At 34.8% G+C, this 22,138-nt stretch overlaps 2 protein-coding genes across 2 annotated transcripts; both read right to left on the bottom strand.

Annotated features, from left to right (window-relative positions):
• Nucleotides 1-1,772: 1,772 nt before the first annotated feature.
• Nucleotides 1,773-16,591, bottom strand: LOC146146139 (uncharacterized). Its single transcript, XM_083390699.1, has 14 exons — nucleotides 16,492-16,591; nucleotides 15,962-16,153; nucleotides 15,215-15,317; nucleotides 15,007-15,122; nucleotides 12,174-12,343; nucleotides 11,049-11,199; nucleotides 5,972-6,063; nucleotides 5,805-5,897; nucleotides 5,076-5,178; nucleotides 4,315-4,509; nucleotides 3,653-3,755; nucleotides 3,135-3,247; nucleotides 2,320-2,489; nucleotides 1,773-1,958 (listed from the first exon to the last, which is right to left on the bottom strand). Exons 2-14 carry the CDS (start codon nucleotides 16,131-16,133, stop codon nucleotides 1,773-1,775), a joined length of 1,767 nt encoding a protein of 588 aa, XP_083246825.1. The 5' UTR covers nucleotides 16,134-16,153; nucleotides 16,492-16,591.
• A 1,752-nt stretch (nucleotides 16,592-18,343) lies between these two features.
• Nucleotides 18,344-19,783, bottom strand: LOC146146138 (equilibrative nucleobase transporter 1-like). The gene has a single exon (XM_083390698.1). It carries the CDS (start codon nucleotides 19,781-19,783, stop codon nucleotides 18,344-18,346), a length of 1,440 nt encoding a protein of 479 aa, XP_083246824.1.
• Nucleotides 19,784-22,138: the final 2,355 nt, after the last annotated feature.

Below are 22,138 nucleotides of genomic sequence, written 5' to 3'. Positions count from 1 at the left end.
ATTTATAATATTAACTTCCTGATACACCCAAATGCTATAAGGTCTGGTCTCACATGCTTGTGGTCTCAAACAGGACAGGGACTCTGTTAACCATATTTTTATTTTATTGTGACGCTATACATAAATAGCTTGTACCAAAGAATGCTGCTGTGCCATTATCATTGAGTATTTCAATGCTGTCTATGATTTCAGTTCTTTTTGTCTATGATTTCAGTTCTTTTGTTTACCTTTATTCGTTAGAAAATGTTATACGGCTTAACAGATAAGGTTTTCTACCCCTGATTTAAATGTTGCATTCCTGTCTGGTTATTGTTGTACGTAATTTGCTTAAGCCACTCAAAAAAGCAAGCACTTGCTTACATACTAACTAGATCATAATTCTGTAAATCCGATTTCTAAAGGGTTACCTTGTGATGCACCATTATTTTTAGCATATAAATCCTAATTTGGTTAAAGCTGCTTTTTGCTGCCAAGTTGAACTAATTTTCTTACCAGCTTTTCTGACAGTATTGTTAGATTGGTGCTGCCAAAGTATAATTGTATTCTTATTTTTTTATGCTGTTGCTTAAACATTATAGACAGTGCAGGATTATTTGTCTTGAGAATACGTGGTGAATTTTAATATTGTTTGTTCTTCGTTGACACTTGTTTTACGGTAGCATGCTGTTATATGTCATTTTTTTAATGGTACTGTAACTTCTCTCATTTCAGTGCTTATGTTCTGCTATTTTAATAAACTAATTTTGTTTTTAGAAAATAGTTGCTGTTTATTGTGTGTAAGGTATTATGGGTGTTTGATTCCACGCAAGTGTGCGCAATTTCCACCGAGGCTGGTGGTAGACATTGTGGTGGAGAGCTACACCTAAAAATAAAAGGGTGTAGCTGCCCCACCCAGGGGTGTTTCTGAAGGCCCGCCCTTTCTGGTGGAAATTTCCACCAGAATCGGTGGTAAACATTAGGGTGGAAAGATCCACCCTGATTTAAAAAGGTGTTGCTATACCACCCTAGGGTGTTTTCGGGGGCCCGCCCTTTCTGGTGGGAATTTCCACGGTTTTGATTTACAGTGTTGGTACATAATAGATGCGTTCATAGTACCTTAATAGTTTTATGGTTTGTGAATAATATTTATTATTTTACTGGCTGTATCTACTTTGACAAAGTTAGTAAAATAATATATTAGTGATTACAAAATTTCAGCCGCATCGAATAGCAAAAAGCTGACGGAACTTTTAATTTCGTCGTAAAAGTCGAAAAGTAGGCTACCCTACCGCTAATTTCGATAGTGAGTAAAATAAACTTATTATGAGAGTGCAATTTGTAATCCCAAGTTGTGAAAATAAAGATCATCCCTTATCAAGCAAGTATTCAGATTGTAAAAATTTGCACGATAGTTCGTGAATTGGGGTATTAAGATGATTTGCAAAAACGTCATTCGGAACATTAAATACAACTAGTAAGTTCAGAAATTAGAAACACCACATCCTCGCAAATGAAACTCATTACGCAGGTTAGGTTAGTATAAATAGAGTATTAGCCTACCCATAGATAAAATAAATGGAGCAAAATGTGGGTTATATTTTTAGAAACTCAAACAAATAGTACAAAGACTGATAGATTTTTCACGAAATGCAACCAAATTTCTGAAAAAGCAATTGAAAATGTTTTCCAAATTTTAAATTAATAATGAGTTTATTATTTTAAAGTATTTGAAATTTGATTTTTACGTGGTTTATACATTTAGTCCTGTCTGATAAAATTGACCATAATTGGTTTTATTCTTCACTCTCATCAGGACAAGGATAGTTGCAAGCAAGCAACATTATATTTTTGAAAAGCTGCTTGAAGTTTCTTTCGCTGCCTCCACCCACAACAATAATGTGATCCATTGATGAGGCCACTTTCAAGGCTTCTTCCATATTGATCTTATGCTCAGCACTTTGATAAAACACGTAGATAATCTAAAAAAGAAGTTTTGTTTCAAGGTGAAATGATTATTTTAAAATGCTGCAACTAAAATAAAGTGTTACACCTGAATGATTTATATTGAAATTTGTCAAAACGCATAGGGTGTTTATAAGCGCGAGATTTTTTCAGTAAGAATATATTAAAATCTCGAGTCTTTACTTTGCTTTGTTTCAAGTTCTAAAATTTCGAATGAACTTACAGTCATGTCCAACACACGTTTTTATTTCTAACAGTTATTTTCATTTCTTTCTTAAGTTTCCTAAAAATCATTACCACTCTGCTCGTTTCTTAAATTTTATGCCATTCAAAAACCTTTAATCATATGAGCTCTGCCAAACTGTTACCAACTCGTACCGTGACGTCGTTGCGTTTCAGCTCGGCCGCGGCTTCTGTGACGTCATCATCTGATTGTTTCTCGACGCCCACTACAACGAGATCGCTGTGTCCGCCACCGCGATGAAGATCCTTCAAGATGTTGTTGCGAACGTAGCGTAGAGCATTTCCGGTGTTGACTGTGTTGTTAGCTGAAAGCAAAGTTCTTACGGTTTCAGATCGGTAAAACGTGTGAAAAGACAATCGCAGGCGATTTCTTGAAACAGCTGGATAATTAGTTATTATATACCGCATTTCGTTAAAAAAAGTGTTTTTAAAAAAATGTTTGTGATTTCATGAGAATTAATTCTATAATTTATTAGTTTCTATAATTTAGTAATTTCTTGTTTTTTAAAGTTTTATTCTCAAAACGAAGTTATCCAATTGTTAAACAATTGTTTGCATCGTTTTCAAGTACGTTCACTTATTAACTTTGTCTATAAGTGTTTTTATTTGTCAAACATTTTTAACAATCTGCCTCTTTGAGGCACGATTCTGCTTTGTTTATGTGTAAACAAACTTTAAAACCCGCTGTACACTTGACAAAATGCGTGTTTAAAAGAAAAAATTAAATGCGTGGATCATATAAATAGTTTGTTTGCGAGGTGAGACAAATATTATGAAAAGTGCAAATTTACATTTACAATAGCACAATTCGTTTTTTATACAATCGTTCATGGATATCAAGAATTATTATTAAGGATTTTTTGGTCGTGAGGATGCCAAAGCAAAATTTACCACGTAGTAGTGCTCTCGTTAACTAGGCCTATTACATTCATGCAACCTATCTCGCTTACCTGATGGTTGATACGGTCCAATTATAAGATTTTCGCCTCGGGCAACGTCGTATACCTTCTCGTTGAATTGCAGAAAGAAACTTTGGACAAAATCCTTGCCAACAACCAATCCTCTAAAATTCAAAACAATTCAGTTGTTCTCTTTCGAAATAAAAGCAATGCTTATTGATTTAGTATTGTAATGGACGCAGTAGTATTTCGCAATACTTTCGTTATTATCTAATGTTTGCAAGAAATTATTATATTTTCAACTTCTGAAAAATGATAGCCGATGTGGACAAAGGCCGTAAAGACTATCGCTAAGAGTTACAAAACTATGCCACAAAAATATTTATAGGTTCGAACTAACGGTACCGTCATATAAATATTAACTGCTACCGACAGATAAATGCATGGTCAGTGCTAGTTTTATAATTCATTTCTTACAATTTCTGATATTTGCATTGAATAATATTGGTCACTTTGACTGGGTGAACAAATTGCATTAGCAACCTTATAAACATGACTTATTTACTTACTCAGACAGGGCAGCCATGGCTGGGTATCTTGCGTTTAAACTTTCGTTACTGTTAAAATGGAAAACTCCAACGATGTCCAAAGGAACGTATGGTGGACACGGTCCTGTAAGATGAATTAAAGTTTTAGTAAAAAATCGATCGCATAGAAAACAAAACATTTGACTTGTAGAAGACATATGTTAGCAGTTTGAAAACTACAATAAATAAATTGATTCGCCTAAACAAAGCGAGGTTAGTGATCTTAATGAAGGAAGAGCATTTTTATAACGAATTAACGTTTAACACGCTGCGTAACAAATTTTTATATTGTTTTAGTAACAATATTTTTTTATTTTATTTTTTTATTAAAGTTTTGTAATATAAATCAGATAAGCGAAAATCAGAACGCAAGAATTTTAATAAATACCCTTTAAATTTGCTGTTTTTGCTTTATGGGTTGAGTATAAGGATGTAACTTCTCTCGATATGTTTTGCATTTTTGTTTGTAAACATGTTTGTACCAACCTGTAGATTTATTGGGCTTGGATTTGTGAATTAATTGATGCTGATAATATTTTCCAAAGTTTAAACCGCATAAGCATTAATTGTTGGAGAGAAACCTGCTCCTAATGGTTTTAAGGAACTGTACGGCAAAAATGCACGCTGCTGTATTTCGTACTTACTGACACAACAAGGTTTTTTTTCACTCCACTTTCCATTTCCAAGACATAGGCGATCTTGCTTGTTGAGGGGTAAACCGTGGTAACCGGTCTCGTTGCATGTGTAGGTACACAGCGACCCCAAGCGGTTAGAGTTGGAACAAGTCACGTGACCATGATCCATTTCAAGGGAAGGCATCGGACATTGTGTAGAAGACACTAAATATTTTTCCATATTTATGTCAACATTATATTTTTTCATTAAAAAGGAGCAAATGCATGACACACGTTTTTTATATTTCTCGGTATTTTAAGTGTAATTTTCGCAAACGGAAGTAATCCCGCTTTGTTTGTACTACATGCTGGGATTTTGTCGAATCTGCTAGATTAACACATGCTAAAATAGATAAAAAATTAATTAATAATAAAAACAATAACAACGATTAGCTTTGATTGCAACCAGAATTGAAGTTTAAATATTGAAGAGTTAATGTGAAAATACGATTTAAAAATCACTAAACCGATAAAAGGTGTGTCAATACTTTTGGAAAGGCCATCTCTCTTAATTAGTCCACTTAAATCCAAAATGGTGAGTGGCCATATTTTAGTAGTTTAAAGAATCTTTAATAAAAATTTATCAAAGTTTCTTATACGAAGCAATACTTTAATGAATTAAGCCTCGAAATAATATAACAAAACGGACAAAATGTATGATGTTTCAGTTTTAATCAAAGCTGGAGTACTTTTAGTAGTAAAATGTTTATTAATTAACACACCCTAAATACCTTTGCACATTTCCTTTTTGTTGCATGAATTTCCATCACAGCAGCACCAGCAATGAGAAGTTTCTTGGTAGTTGTTGCAAGTGTGAGGAAATCTGTTCCAATTCTTAGAACAAAGGTTCTTTAGAGCTTTCATTATGCTTATCATTATGCTTATCATTATGCTTATCATTATGCACGACATGCGGGTACCAAGAGTCTTTTAAAGAGGGACTTGTTATTATTTGTTACGAAATAGTAATGGAATGCTTTTATATGTCCGTGAAACTGCTTTTGAAAGTTTGACGACAAAAGCGACTTAATAAATTGTGTATGTGTGAATAGCGTAAACGATAATTCTCAAATAGTAATAATTAATCGAGTGTAATACAGGATCGTGTAATTATGTACCTTACTAATTTTTAAACAAGGGCCGTGGGGAATTTTTTTAACTTGACCGAGAAACGCCTTTAAATACCATTAACTTCGGCAGAGCAATATACTCCTTTGAGCACATTATTTTAATTGCGATTTCGTTCAATTTTCTAGGCCTAGATTTGGGTGGGTCCGCCATTGTTTACGGAAACCAACTCAGGCGAGCATCCAAAAAAGTTTTACCATCTCGTTTTTTACAGAATATAAGTATTTGTATCCAATACCGACCACGAAGGAAAAAGCAGGACGCAGCCAGCCATCAATCAAAAATACAAACAAGTATAGGTATCGACATTCACATTTATTTTTTACAGTCACCTGCATTCGTTGATTTTCGCAAGCTTCTCTTTGTTTACATCCCTTCCATATTGTGATGTCGTTATTGTTTCTGCGAACCTCGGTTGAACAAATCTAAAAGACACCAAGAATATATGATACACAAAAGAAGGCTCATCAAAAGTTTTCCATCTTTTAAATAGAATTACCTCAGTTATTCGGCATTCCTTTAAAATTCCTGAATCGGAACACTCCTTGGCGTTTTTGGTGTTTTCGCATGTCCAACACTGAGTGCAGGTAACTGCAAATAAAATTCAAAGCCAATTTCAATCGTGAACTAACAAAAAACATCCCTTGTTTGTCGAATGTATACAAGCAAATTGTTGTAGATTGAAACGTGGAAATGCTGTTAACATATTTAAATTGACACCGTTAAGTGCTGATAACAAAAGCTAAGGGCCCATTTGTTACTAAATGAATTATTATGTTAATTATAACCGAACAAAAAATATATATATGGTATATCACTTTTCGGTATAAATAATAATTCATCACTTGTTGTTGGTTTTAGTTAACTACATAGCAAACTGCGTTCTTATTACATTGGGTTTTCTTTGTAAGACCTAAAAGGGTAAACGAACGAACCTAGCTGCAAGTGAGATTGTTTGGCGATAAATTGTCCCCTATTGCCCTACCAATTTAGCTTGTCCATCTAGCCCAGGGGTCAACACGCGGCTCTTACGTTCCTGTTGCACTGAACTAAAATTGCACTGGGTCCAATATGACTTTGTATTACAAAATATTTATTTATCATCTTTTCCTCCAACTCAATGGAAAACTTTATCATAATTATAAGTTTAGCTTTCACTCGCTCAACATAGAGTCAAAAAATTGTTAACTTACAGTATAAACAAAGCATATATAATTAGTTATCTTAAGAATTTAGACATAACATTCAACCTATTTAATTAGCCGACGTTTGCACCCCTGTAATCATTAGTAATCCCATTAACAGCACAATGAATGGGAATCAAAAAATGGTAGTCTATAAGACCAGTATATCACGAGCTTTATATTATATACAGATATGAATGAAAGAATTATCGTCCATCAAATAAACCAGCAGTATCGCAATTATAAAGATACATTCAGTTGTTATGTAGCATAAATTTTTTTTTAAATATATTTGCCATACTTACCAATAGTGGGGACCAGAACCCCAACAAACAAACACGAAACATAAAGTAGATGCATAACGTTTTTTAAAATACCTAAACTTAAAAAAAAAAACAGTTTCATTAAGTTCATCCGAACAAAATTCGGTGAATAATATTTTCTTTTGAGGCATATTCCACAAGGATATCACAAGTAAGCTTAACTGGCTACGTTGTGCTTTTTTATGTGTATCGTTAAAAATGCAAAATGAGACTTGCTTAAAGCTTGTACTTTTGATTTGGCCTAATACATTTGCTGCTCTGTGATGCAAATTTGCTTTTAAGAGCTACCAATCAATAAATATTACCACGAACGTTTAACCTTTGACAAACATCTCTAGGCGTTCTGCAAAATTGCAATATTTTTATTGCAATCCACCTGCAGGAAAATACTCATTTAGTTAAACTATGGTGTGTGCCTTTGAGGCAGTTCTTCAATTGACTTCAGCTAACATTTATCTGTGCCTAGGGCAGCTACAACTTCCCCGAAAGCGTTTCTGAAATTCCTCGCAAAAAAAATTGCTGATGGCAATCTCTTTTCAAATCTATTGAAGGCCCACTACCAAAAATGGTAGATTCAGGATATTTGATTTTAAGGTGAAATATAACACGTCGCCGTGGTGCAAAAACACTGCCATATCAATGTTAAGCATATTATAAAAATATATATACGCGCAACGCGCAAAAATTTTTGAATTTATTATACAGTTTAAGTTGGCCAAAAATATAGTTCGGCAGGCTCTCAGGACCACATTTGGCACGTGTAACTTTTCAAGCTGAGCCAATTTAATAACTCTTGGCCACATCAACTGTTAAAATAAAGTTCAATGAATTTACGACTATCACGCGGCCCATAACTATATTATAATACTAAGCTATTCGAAAGTACCTCGCGGCCCTCTAAAAATGGCTATGTGGCCCACATTTGGGCCGCGGCCCACAGTTTGCCGACCACTGCTTTACAGGCTTGTAGTTTTTTGCTCAAAATATAGCTTTGATGCAAATATGCCTTTTTTGCAATGTATTAGATTTGGGTATTTTATTTTAAAACGGAATGGAAATTTTGGGTTGTTTCAAACATAGTGACTTGGATGATACACTTGTATTTGCCCTCCCGAAAATGCCGCCATAGCTTGGGGAGTACTTACCTGCTGCATAATTCCCGTGCTTGTTTCTGTAACGTATAGTTCGTTTATATTGCGAGTTGTTTGTGTTTAAATTAACTGTACAATAGTGTAGGCTAAAGTCTTTATACATAAGACTCAATCGGTGAATAATACAATCATGCCAAAATATTTTCATTTTAAAGGCGACTGATGTATTTTCAAAACACAGATAAGAGATTGCCGAAAAATAGCTTCTTTATACTCAACGATAAAGTGCATGGCATCTAAAAAGCAAATGTGAAGTAATCAATTAATATAACGCGTTATAGGTGTACTCCTTGATGTTTAGTGTGTTTTTACAACTTAAGTCCTTTGCTAAATAATCAAATAAATTATTGCCGCCTGGGGGCCGGTTTAATTAGACACGTCGCTTACCCTGCCCAAGGACTTGATTCTGTCTTTAAATCGAATATGGAGAGACTCAAAAATAATAGACATATAGGTTTGTCGCCAGTCAGGTGCAATTTTATTGTTAAATATTTTTGTATAAAATCGCTATGCAATTTTGCGTTAATTCGTGTTTTTTTATTGGAACACTGATGCTAATTCTTATGACGCTCAAAATAGTAAGTATTAGCAACCTTTTAATTATTTTATATAAAAAAGCAAAACATTTAATTAAGTAATAGTTTTGCTAAAGGTAGATTTATTTAATATCCTATGGTGGTTAAGATTTTGTAAATTGTTTAAACATTTAAATAAAGCAAATTCTGTTAGAATATGTAATAGTCGATTGACCGAATTTTATTAACTCAACTCGGTAACATCATTAATTAATTTAGTTTCTGTTATTACCTGCTAGGGCCTGTATTACTTTACCTGGTCTACGTCAATTCATTTTAAACCCTGATATTTAAACCTAACAGATATTTTTTCCCTTAGGCTCGTGCACAAAATGTTGGGAATGTGAAAACGCCAATAGCTTCGAGGAATGTACTGCATCTGGAAAGCTTAAGAAATGTGCCGAAACTGAAGTAAGGCATATTCTCTTTCGAATAGTATGACGATGTAAATTATTTTTATAGCGTGCAAATAATAGTATAGAAAATAATTTTAGTTAGGCATGCTCGTAAGAGTTGAACTAGGTACATCAAACTTAACTTTTGTTTAGAGGTCACAATATGACGAAATCGGTGACGTAATGTCCACAACTTTTAGCAGCCCTATAAAACTATTTGCTAATTCACTACGTTTCAAGTTTGCCAAACAAAAAACATTTATTTCTAAATTATATGTGACGTCACGTAGCAGTGAAAACCCATTTTTGTTTTTTGTTCAAAAATATTAAACGAAAAGTTTTAATATTCGTTTTTCCTTATGTTTTATTTTATTTTGTACAGTGCTACTTTTTACAACTTAAGGTCAAAACAGAGAAAGTCGTATGAAAATCAAAGCATGCAGGTAAAATTTCACCAGTGTTTGGAACTTTGGTGGCATATTCTCCATATACGCGGGTTTTCTTTCAAAATCGGAATGTGTAAACTAATACAACGGAAATTTATAGTTGCTCTGTGTTTCAAGTGGCTAACTATACATTAATGTTTGTTTTATTAAATTTCTTAGTAAAATAAGTCTGTTTGGTTATAAATTATGATATAAATTTTAAAAATATTTCCTTTACGTTTTTCAATTTTCAAAGGGTTCAAATTTCATAATTTTTAATTTTTGGAACATGCGTATTTTTACACACCAAAACAATTATCATAAAATACAATAATGTCCCCTTTTCAATGTAATTCACATTTTCCGTATTTGCTCGGCAGCTCGTTAACTCTTAACTTTTTTGGTTTAGAAAACATTTGTTATAGCAAAGAGTATTTCTAAGAGTAATAGAAATGCATTGATTTAAACAACATACTGTTGTTGCAGTAGAGCTGCGGAGTTGGCTAGAAATAACCCGAGTCCGACTCCGCACAAATGTGCGATTTCGTCAAGTCCCGGTCCGGCCCGACTCTGCAGTATTTTTTTTGCCAATTTACGTAACTAAAATAACGTTGATATTCAACAATCCACTTATAGGGGTCCGAATAAATCATTAACTCACAATATACATGGTTGGAAAATATTACACCATATGATATTCCGCCTTTACAATATCCAGTTGGCGGCCATATCACTTTTAAAATTTGGTACTGTGCATGCGCATGTCGGATTCTGGACTCGGGTAGTTTTACGTGGTTTTACTCGCAGTCCCGAGTCCGACTCCCAACTCCGCAGCCCTGGTTTGCCCTACTATATAAGATTAATCAGTGGCTTGTTGTCGTCAACCACACGTTTTTGATGTTTCACTTTACTGAATATAACACAAACCAGTTAGTTTTTTCGGGTTTATGCAGAACTCACAAAAAAGCTTGTAGTTGATATTTTTGAAATAAAAATGACAACAACTACAAAATGCCAAGGAAAAACAAAACGCTGGTCATTTTATACAAAAGTTGTGTCAACTGTTGAACTTCATGGTAAAAGAATTGCAAAAATTTACAAAGACCTAGCATGTTATCGAAATAGTAAATGTGATAAATGCGAATCACCAGCGAAAAACGATAACAAATACGGTTCAACTCGCGTATACCGTATTTTGCTCGAATGAAGATATAATACTGTTAAAATTGTCGTTGAACGTAATTCCAACCAAAATTTTAGGCAATATTAACTTAACGACAAGCTCAAAGAGCTGTTTGTTGTAAACTTTCTAATCGAGTTTAATTTTAAAGTTTCTGAAAATTAATGTCAAAATATAATGGCTCTAATTTTATTTAAAGAATTAAAACCCATAGATAGCATTTTTTACATTACTATATACTATATATATATATATTATAATGAAAACTAGTGAATTCGTAAAAGACTGCCAAGCGGAATAGAGTTAGTTTATTCTTCATCGGCATTCGGGCATGGGTAGTTACAAGCCAGGGAAAAAATATTCGCGAAATGCTTCTCGAAGTTCAATGTCTTCTCTTCTCCGACGACATAAATGTGATCTTTTGAAGTGGCAACCTTACTCGCTTCCTCCATGTCAACTTTACTTTCAGGACTTTCGTAGAAGGCGTAAAAAATCTGGAATTAAATCGCATTTGAAAAGGAATATCAATACAAAATCTATCTATAAAATAAATGTGACTGAAAATTGTTTTTTTTTATATCACAGCATATATATTGTACAAAGATATTGGCAGGTTGACTCTCTGTATTAACGCCTCCCTTAAAGATTTTGTTGCAATATTTGTGTTTAATTCAGTGTTTGTTCACTATTTTTGAGCCACGGATAATTTGTTTTATGTGTTAAAATAAGTTTGCGGAAGACCTGAAGATGGTTCATAATAATAATAAACACGACAGCACTTTATTTCGTATTTAGTTTGTCTTATTGGCCTTCGTAGGGCCTGTCCACGATACTATAATTTTATAATTACACAGCAAGTCTTATTGTGCACAGCAATAAGTAAAGCAAATTGCCATGAAAAATTCTAACTTTTGATAACTTTTATAAAACAAAAACTACTCACGTCCATTTTGGTTAAATCAATGATTTGCGATCGGTGTTAAATGGAACATTATTCAAATTAGCAAAATTATTGGCGGAGGAATTTCACGGAACCTAATAGTATTCCGCGAGACACCGGTTGAAAATCGCTGGTTTAATTAACATGATAAAATAGTCGAACATATACAAACAATCCTGTTTAATTTAGGATTAACTTTTGTTTCACGGAACCTAATAGTATTCCGCGAGACACCGGTTGTAAATCGCTGGTTTAATTAACATGATAAAATAGTCCAACATATACAAACAATCCTGTTTAATTTAGGATTAACTTTTGATTACCCCTAAAAAAGCGCTTAATTAAGAACATAGTACACCAATATATATAACATGATGTTGGTTTATTAGTACACGAATAAATAGAAGAAAATCGCTCTTGTATTACAAACGAATTAATAAACCAACCCTTCGGCAGCAGATACTCTCACTTTACAGCCTGAATAATAATACTTGAAAACAAGACAAAACTGTAAATTGTTATTTTCACCTGAACGCCAGCTTTCTTTAAATCGGCTGCGGCCTCCGTGACGTCATCGCTAGACGCGGTGTCTACGCTGACGAATATGACGTCACCGTGAAGATCTCTACGCTGAAGGTGTCCGAGGAGGTTTTCATGAATGTAGCGAAGCATTGCGCCAGTGTTGTATGTGTTGTTGGCTATAAAGCAGAGGTTTAAACAGATTCAAGCAAAACCACAAAGGTTGTAAAAGAGATCCAAAAACAACTTTATTCAACAAAAGCAGAATACTATAGTTACGCAAAAAGCATCGTCAGTTCTGCTAATATACTACAAACACAACGAAACACCAAAATTATATATAAATAAAATAAAATAAAACTATTCAAAAGTTTAAAAAGCCAATAACAGAATTACAATACAGTTCAGTAGAGCTGTAAACCAATACTGACGTTAAAATGGCAAAATAAAGAGCTACTATAATAAAAGGAATCACAATGCCTGAAGCAAAACACCGCCAAGAAAACGCAAAGAAATTCTGAGGTCGCGCATAAGTAGGTCAAGAAAAGAGAAAAAAACGTAAGGTACAAGGATTATTTAATAGTGGGTGTTATAATATTCTGAATATTGATGGTAGCTCCTATTTTATTTAACCAAATATCCTCATGAAAGTCCAGCTGGACCATTTCGGGTTGTGCAACAAATCTTACATTGTAACACTCGTGTATTGGGGGTTTTCTTTCTAGTTCATTACTGTGATGTGTGGCGTAGTGTCGTAAGAGGGCAGATTGGTCATTATTGCCTGAAATGTCAAACTTTTTCCAATGGTTTCTATGTGCGGTCCATCTTGTAGAGAATTTATTTTTTGTTTGGCCGACATACTGATTTTTACATAATTTACATGTCGCGACATAAATCCCGTAGTTAGAACACGTTAGATTGCGTTTGAGTTTGATATAACCTTGTGGAGTGTAGAGCTGTTTAGAACAGTTAACCATAGAAGTTTTATATTTTCCATAATTGCCACACAAAGCACACTTTCCACATGGGCCCGACTTGCCTTCATCAATATTTTGACTGTTGAAAGCTAAACGGCGATAATTTGTAAGGATTACTCCGAGTGTTTGCGGGTTTTTATACGTTATAGTTGTTGTAGGTGCTAACTTCCTTTCTTTAATCGTCATCCTTAGTATCTTGGGAAACTGGGAGGGCCAAACTGTTATATCCTCTGCTTTTCTTTTTTCTTTTTTTGGAGGGCCGAAACGTTCTTTCCAGGAACTAGCCTTCTGGATGATGTCATCTACCATGTTTTTAGGGAAACTCGAGTTGTCTGCTTTTAAAGATAGTCTACTTAGACTTTCTTTGAAGTCGGAAAATATTTCATTTAGTCTTCTTAACCGAACTGCCTCACCAAAAACTATAGATTTAAAAATCGACATCGGGTGGTGTGACGTGGCTTGTAGGAAGCACCTATCTCGTGCTGTTTCTTTAGTGAAATCCTTAGTTGTGAAACCTTCTGGTGTAAGATTATTGATTGAATGTAGCACATCTAGGAACTCTTACTGACCTTGTTTTTGGTTAGTAGATATTTGTCTAAATACCAATGACATTCCAAAACTTTTAAATTTTTTTGTCAACAGGTTTTGGACAATATTCGTGTTTTTTTCGCCAAATGACAACCAAACAATATCATCGATGAAACGTTTAAAGATTTCTGTTCTTTTTCCTAAGTTTGCCACTGAACGCATGATATAGTGCATGGCGATGTTTGCCAAGGAAACCGAATTATTGTCTCCCGTCACGATGCCTTCCGTTTGTTTATAATAGCAGTTCTTATTGCATAGTATTATGCTTTCGAGGCAGAACATGGCCAATTCTACAATTGTGGTTCTTGCTCTAGATGGAAATGGTGAGTGGTGTTTCAATGCACAAGTGAGTGACTGTTTAACAAGTGTACGACTTACATTGGGGTAAAGCGCTTTTACGTCAGCCGCTACAATGAATAATGGTTGGGTGGCTATTTCTTTTGTAAGTCTTTTACGATTTTCTTTCTTCCAAGTGTCTAGCTCCATTAAATAGTGCCTGCTATCTTTGCAATACTCATTTATGTCCGTCATGCAAAACTCCTGGCTTACTGGTTGGAGTAAATGCTCAAGAAATGCTGTAAACCTTGATGTAGTGACGTTTCCAGCTGACTGTAGAAGTCTGACAGGTATATCTCGTACGCATGTAGAAGGTATGTTTTCTTCGGACAATTTGTGTGTTTTAAATAGAGGGTAAGCATAAGCAGGTGTTACGCTAGAAAAATATTTTGCTGGGTTTAAACAGGGATGGGCATTGGGCAATGGGCATACTACTACAGCCCGCGGGCCAAATAATAATAATAATAATACCGATGGCTTTCTACAAATTTGTTAGCAAACAGTAATTACCTACTCGGCCATACGAAAGGCAAATAGTTTCGCAATATAAGCTATTTATTGAATATAGTTTGGATTCACAACTCGCATGTTCGCCCGCTTGCTTATTTGTAGAATAAATATAAGTCATTTTCCCAATTTACGGAAAGTTACAAGACGTATGCCCACTTAAAAATCATCTCTCGAGGCATAAATGGCTGTCCCGGCACGCACAATGATTTAAAAATCTCTGCATTACATGGCAATCACATTTAATTACAAAAAATATTTATTAATGATTTTATTATTTGGCCTTCGAATGCCTCCAGACGTTTTCCATTAATGAAATTGTTCAGGTTGTTTTTAATTGGTTTACTTAAATTCTAGGATGGACATCCGGTTTACCCGAGAGTTTTCTCGTTTTTTTTTCTTCGTAAACCACAAATCACAAACTATCAACAAACCTGATTGCTGGTATGGTGCCCATCTTACTGGATCTTCCGGATATACAACCTTGTAGACTTTTTCGTTAAAATAAACAAGATACTGTTGATTCCACTCCTTGTTGTGATGAAATTTGCTGAAATCAAATGTCAGTTAAGCGCGTTAAAACTTATTCAATTTTTTTATGTATTAAAAGGGTGGTTCAATGTCCAGTGTAGATACACTTACGCCATTAATGGACCCATGCCATCATGTCTATGTCGATAACGTTCCTCACTTCTATATTGAAGAGCTGCAACAGAATCCAGTGGAAAAAATGGTGGACATGGCTCTGTAGAGCGAAATGAAGGTGGAATTGTTTAGGTTAGACTTAGTAAAATAACATACAGTGGATGATTTATTTTGGTAAGCTGGAAATACTGCATAACAAATCTATGGGGTTTCATTGTGTTCGCCTAGAATTAATGTTAACAAACACCTTATTTTAATTTTTATATTTTATTACATCAAATTTTGGAACAATTTCGGTTTGATATTTTTATTGCAACCAGAAAATACTTTTTATATCACTTCGTTCGTTGTTTTGTCTAAATAATTTAACCTTGAATTCCACACTTTAAACAGGACATTACAATAAAGCGTAGCCTTATAACGTTTGCTGCAAAACAATAGAATAATACGGAAAGGACTGACCGAACTATTTTGCAAATGTGCAAATAATATCGTGTACGAAAACCACACCAAATAAAATGATTAGCTAAAAATTTAGTGATTTATTCAACAAAAATAAGAAAATGTATACAAACTTACAAGAAGAAAGCACCTTTTTTCGCACTCTCTTTTCTCACTCACACATTTTGTTGCAAAATTGTATAAACAATAAACATCTAGTTTTAAGTTAAAAAGTCTTCTAAATAACCTAAATACTTTCTTAATTTTTTTTTAAATACTTCTTAATACGCAAATGGTACTTACTGACACAACACGGTTTCTTTTCACTCCACTTTCCATTTCCCAGACACAATCGTTCTTGCTTGTTAGGGGGCAGACCTCGGTAATTCTCAGTACACCGGTAGCTGCACTGCGATCCCAATTTGTTAGCATTGGAGCATGTCACCACGCCGTGATCAAACTGGAGCGACGGCATCGGACATTCAGTAGCAATAACTTTATAGAAAAATCGAAATCGAAAAGTTACACCGTCATACTTGGAAGGTTGGGAATAACCTTATAATGACTCGACGAGAAATCACGAATAAAAACAGAAATTATCCATCCAAACCCGTTTACGGTAGTTGTTTTAGGTTTCTTTCTTTTATTTAGTTTAATCCACTATTAGTGGACAACACTATAATAAAATCAAATTTTGAATAGATCGTCCATCAACAAATTTATAGTTGAAACTTTAAGCATGAAAGTGCTTTTAAAGAAATGCAAACGTTTCTTCAGTCAATTCTTCTTAGCTGTAAAATTATTACCGCAAAATCACAAAAAAATTCAAATACCTTCGCATGTGTCGTTCGTATTGCATAAATCATTTTCACAACAGCACCAGCAGTGGGAGTGGTCTTGATCGTTGTTACAAGTGTGAGGGGTTCTCTCCCAGTTCTGAGTAAACATTTAAAACATAAACAAAGATAGCTATATTACCACAGTACAAGTTATTATCGATGAGAAAATTTACGATTAAAAACAATGGAGTATTTGCTTAAAAAACATAAAAAACACTTTCTCAGTGTTTTAGGTAACCCAACCTGCAATCGTTGATTTTCACACGACTTTCTCTGTTTGCATCCTTTCCATATTTTGATATCGTTGTAATTTTTGCGCACTTCGGTTGAGCAAACCTGGATAATTAAAAAACGTATTGAGTGTAAATTGAGTAGATTGGTTAAATAATCCAAAAAAATATGCAGCTCATGAAGAGCCATAAAATACCTCAAAGTCTGCGCATGTCTTTAGCATTCCAGAGGCTCTACATTCTATAAAACTGCTTGCATTTTGGCATTCCCAACATTCTGTGCACGAGCCTGTAAACCAAAACAAAAATTAAAAAAACGGATCGCATTTTTGTGATCATTTATTTTCAACGCTTTATTAAATATTCTTTTGCACATGCGTTTTTCATTTATAAACTAAAAGCAAAATCCTACCTCTTTGAAGGAACAGAACCGGTAGCAGTATTCCCAACGATAAGCCCAAAGTGCCAGTAATATGCATCGCTATTTTGCTGTAGGACAAAAGCCAAATAAATATAACCAATGTTCGTTAATGCTTCACCTGAACAATTTTCAAGTTTTATTCCTCAAAGATTTGGCTTTTGTGAGCGAAAAAACTTAACTTCGGATACATTTTAAACTAATGCTATTAAATTATCATATACTTCATAAAAAAGTTGGTCTATCACTAGCCAACCTATCGACAGTGACCCCAATATTTTCAACAGTTTAAAAATGTTAAACCACCAGTGTCTCAAGTTTGCTTAATCCTTTTATAATCCTTATAAGACACACTGTCTTTTAGCAGAACTCTGGCTTCCTTTAAGGATATGTTGATATTGCTTGCACTGGCCTTAGGCTAAACCGCAAGTTTGTGTTGACCTATACACATGCCAATTTTTTCAACGTGGCTTAAATGGCAGCGTCGTTTGAACAGTTTTGCAGGCTGGCAAATCGGACACTGTTAGTTGAACAAAGAGAAGTAGCAAGTATATTTACCACTTTTCAAGTCAAAATACATAAAAAAAATATGTTCGACACCCCTTCAAGACTTAATTCCCCACCCATGAGAAAATTAGCACCTGTAAATATATCTTAGCCGCATAAATTCAAAACATAATTTACCCTCTTTGAAACTGTAAGCTTGTGATCCGCTATATTGATGCGAAACTATTAGAACGCAGCTGAATAACATTTTAGTGAAAATGTTATGGTATGACAGTAAATAGCAAAAGGTAGGCTACTTATATATAACGTACTTCGGCGTATAATAACCTATACGCAACTGTGCATTTCCAGCATATATATTTTCTGCAGCTGAAAGCAGAGAAATAACAGAGTGCGTTTTTACTAAAATTAATAATTAAAAAAAATAAGTAAAGATAACTCGTTGGCCTTATTGTCTTTTTGTAGTTATAAAAATCAGCACTACTTGTAAATTGTTTATGTATAAAAACAAAATCACCAGATAAAAGTTATGCGATAAAAACATGTTATAATATACACTAGAATCAAATGGCCAAAAAGTGATCAAAAGCAAGAAGAAAAATACTGTAAAAGTAATTGTAGAAAATGTGTTTGAGTTACATGTTTAAACAGTTCTGCATAGTCCAATAGATTTCCTGATATCACATAGTATTTACGACTTAGGCGTTTTAACAGGGTTTTCGCTGTTGACGATAAGACGATAGACGTAGGCCGGCTGCACGAAAGACATCAGGCTAAACAGCAGGCAAATGGCGTACATATAGCTGAAGTTTCCTTCAAAGATTCTAAGAACTAGACTGAGCATTGGGTAGCGAAGCAAAGAACACACAGCCGACACAACCTTTCCGATGCCAAGCAGAGTAACCATCTTCCGTGGAGGATAGAATGTAGCCATTGCGATCGTTCCATTGCTGTACAGTGCCACCCTAAAGAAAACGTACACTACCAAAGTGAAGTACTGCAAACCTAGGTTTCTTGAGCACAACAACCCCGAAAACAGGACGCCCATGAGACTTGTGAATGTCGAACAGGTCAGAAGTGCTTTAAGTTCGGCGCTTTTTTGATCAGAAAACTTCCGTGAGTATCGTTTGGCCAAATCGAAAATGAGGCCGGTTGCCGGCGCCGCCACGAGTCCGCCAACCAAGATAAAGACCCCGTACACTTGCGTGAAAGTTTCGATTTCGTGTTGGTCGCTCGCCAGACTCGGCAACCACGTGTCAAACGTGCTCTGGAAGAACTCGTTGCACACGTGAAGAATCGTCAACTGAACGATCGTGACCCAGTAAAAGCCAGTTTTGAGGACCGACAGCAATCGCACTTCGGCAACGACATTTTCTTCGCTTTCGCAGCCATTTTGTGTCCGGGTTTCGCAATCACTCACAGTATTTTTAGTACAATCCGCCAAGCCGTAGTGAAAGTCTTCGGGGACAGGGAAAGGGATGTGTGACTTAGCGGTTAGGAAAAATGTGTTAAGCAAGCTGAGTACATTCAAGCTACACAATATATAAAACATCATGGAAAGACTTATCCCTGCATTGTACAAAATCGAAAGTATCCAAAGCATCACAGAAGAAGACAGAAATGCCCCGGTGATGAAAGCTATGATGGTTGACCTGGCTTTGGCGAACAGGTTTGCGAACTGCATGTTGGTCATGTAATAAAACGATCCACTCAAAGCGAGGCAAATCATCCCGGGAAACAGAAGCGCTGGTTGCTGGGCTGACACGTTGGCCATACACAAGCATCCCACTGCGTTTGCTGCCACTGCTACAAGCCGACACATCCAAGTCCCCAACGTCTGAAACAAGAAACCAGCCAGCAGGGTGCCGCTAGTCGCAGTTGCAGTTGCAAGGGTGAAAACCAAGTTGTAGATCTCTTTTTGTTCGATGCAGTTTGACCGGGTCCCGTTGGACGTATTCACACCGGAGGAGTTTTGCGTTCCGTTGAATTTGGCGACTTGGCACAAGTGACCGTAGACTCCTTCCTCTTTTAAGGCTGGCGTTATGAAGACCCAGCCGCCGAACGCTCCTGATATCAACAGATTTTCGAGAAAGGCAAAAGCTACGGTGCAAAAGTGCTTCATATTCACCATCCTGAGTTACTGGGATAACTAATTAGACTAATAGATAAATGAAATGATATTTTCATTAAGCTTAGAAATATTAAAAATTATAGGATAGAAACCGTTGTTTAATCGTGTAATTTAAAATGATTTAAATGATCAAATAAAGGTAGCCTAACTGCAAAAAATCTAATTTACAGTTTGTTTTTGTCTAGGTCACTGTCGTAGATTTACGAAGCTTTTATTATGTCATTAGTTACTCAAGCCATGTCCGAGTCAAATCATAGCATTAAAATGTTTGTTTAAATATTGACAAGCAGTAGGTTTACTATTTGGCTTCGATTTAAGATAGCAAATCTCTAAAAAAGTATCATGCAAACTCTGGTGTATACCAGAATTTTACCAAAATTGTGATCCATAAAACTCTTAAATTTTACCAACTGCCTGACTTAAGACACACGTTGCCTAAAAGATTGAAACAATCCATTTAATTACAACGACCTCAACCTTTTGCAAGAGTTAGCTCAAACTTATTTAAAACTAAGTAACTTATTTTGATATAAAGTAGTGTCCGATCCGATGCTGAATCACGCCATTATTATATGGTCAAACTTAAATCGATCATATCCAAACGTTGAACACTAATTTTTTGAAATTTAGCCCTGGGAAATTAATTTGCCCTAATTGTTGAATTACACCCTTTCAAAAAACGAAGATAAAAAGATGAAAATTATTTAGTGTCGAATAGTTAATGACACCGCACTTGTAAGCACAACTTTCTCACCATGATTTGGCATGGGATAACTGCTACGATCCGATATTATCGAACATCACTAAATAACAATGTCATATTGTTAAACAAATCCAGTTAAAACTTGTTAGAATATGAGCTGAATTTCGTGCTTGGTTTTTCCACCGACTAACTGAACTAAAAGTCGCGTTGGGCATTCTGTATTTTACAATAACAATTAGGTACCCTAGCAAAACTTTGGCAAAACTTTGCAACGTTCAAAATGATATCTACTGATGTACGAGCTTTGATATTCCGTTATATTACGTTTTACTATAACTTTCAACCATTATGCTTCAAGCTATTCACAAATAAGTATTTGTATTTCAAAAGAGCGCTTCCACAGGGCGAATATATCCAAATCTTTACATGACATAAAACAATAAAAAAGGCTAGAACTGGTTATCTCCGTGACGTAATAAAGTACAAGATACCCCAAGGTGTTATAATTGAGCTGTTTTCTCTTTATGCGTCACCTACCAATAAGCGGCCGGAAAAAGGCGTAAGTGTAAAAAGCAATCAGATAAGGAGTGCGGGGTAAAGCGAAACCTAGTGACAAATTGTTGAGGAAAATCAGTTGAAAACAATACAACAACCAAAACACACATAACGATCAAATTAACTTATAATTGCTGTTTGCCCACGAGATTTTCGTCAAAAACTTACAGGACCTATTTAAATAAGTCGTAAAAAAGCGTTTGTTAGAATATTCATGTCCCGTTCCTTATGCTATAGATCTGCAAACAGATAAGTTCTGCAGTGAAAAAAATCTTTGGATTCGCTATTGAGAATCACGAAAGTCCACAGAGAAATTATTATACCCTATGCACGCATCTTTAACGTTGCTTTAAATCATCTTCAGCTAATGTGACTAAGAAGTGAAACTTCTTGTTGCTCTACTCGACCTTTTTGGCTTTGTAATTCATTATCAGGGTTTAAAATTAAATTGAAAAACATCAAACTAACTCTTATATGAGTTGTATAAATATGTTTTCAGTGCTCTGATGCAATAAAATTACAAAGTTCTAGCTTTAAACAAAGTGCTTTTGATTGATTACAAGCAGGAACGCATGTAGAAGGCAATGATGATGATAGATGATGCATTGTTTTATTCAAACTAAACGTTATGCCTATTTAAACTGCAAAAATGAATATGTTTCTCGCGTAAACCTTTTTTGTTTTCTAACACTTTTCAGCGCAAAGTTTCCAATGTGATATGTCATTTTTTAGAAAGTCTGTTTGGTCAACATAGATAGACGTTTTTTGCCGTCTATTTAATATTCTATTTCATATATTGAATAAGAACCTTTTTTAATTAAAATATTTGCCGCTTTAAGCTTTGTAAACGATAACAATATTTACATTCTATAAATTAACTTATGGAGTTTTTTTCAGCAAGGGTTTTAAATACCACACTTTTATAAATTAAATCTAGGACTGCAATTTCTTTAGAATTGCGTGAAATTAAAACCAATTAAATCATTTTTTGACCCCTTTTATGCATATTGATTGAACAATAAACCACATCATGCGGTATTTTGGAGAACACAAACAAAAATAACGATAAAATCTTTATAAGCCTAAAATTGGTTTTG

Source organism: Ascidiella aspersa, chromosome 5 (genome assembly GCF_963924565.1).
Source record: "Ascidiella aspersa chromosome 5, kaAscAspe10.2, whole genome shotgun sequence".
Classification (NCBI taxonomy): domain Eukaryota; kingdom Metazoa; phylum Chordata; class Ascidiacea; order Phlebobranchia; family Ascidiidae; genus Ascidiella; species Ascidiella aspersa.
The sequence above is the reverse complement of the archived record's forward strand: the minus strand, read 5'-3'. Positions and strand labels throughout refer to the sequence as shown.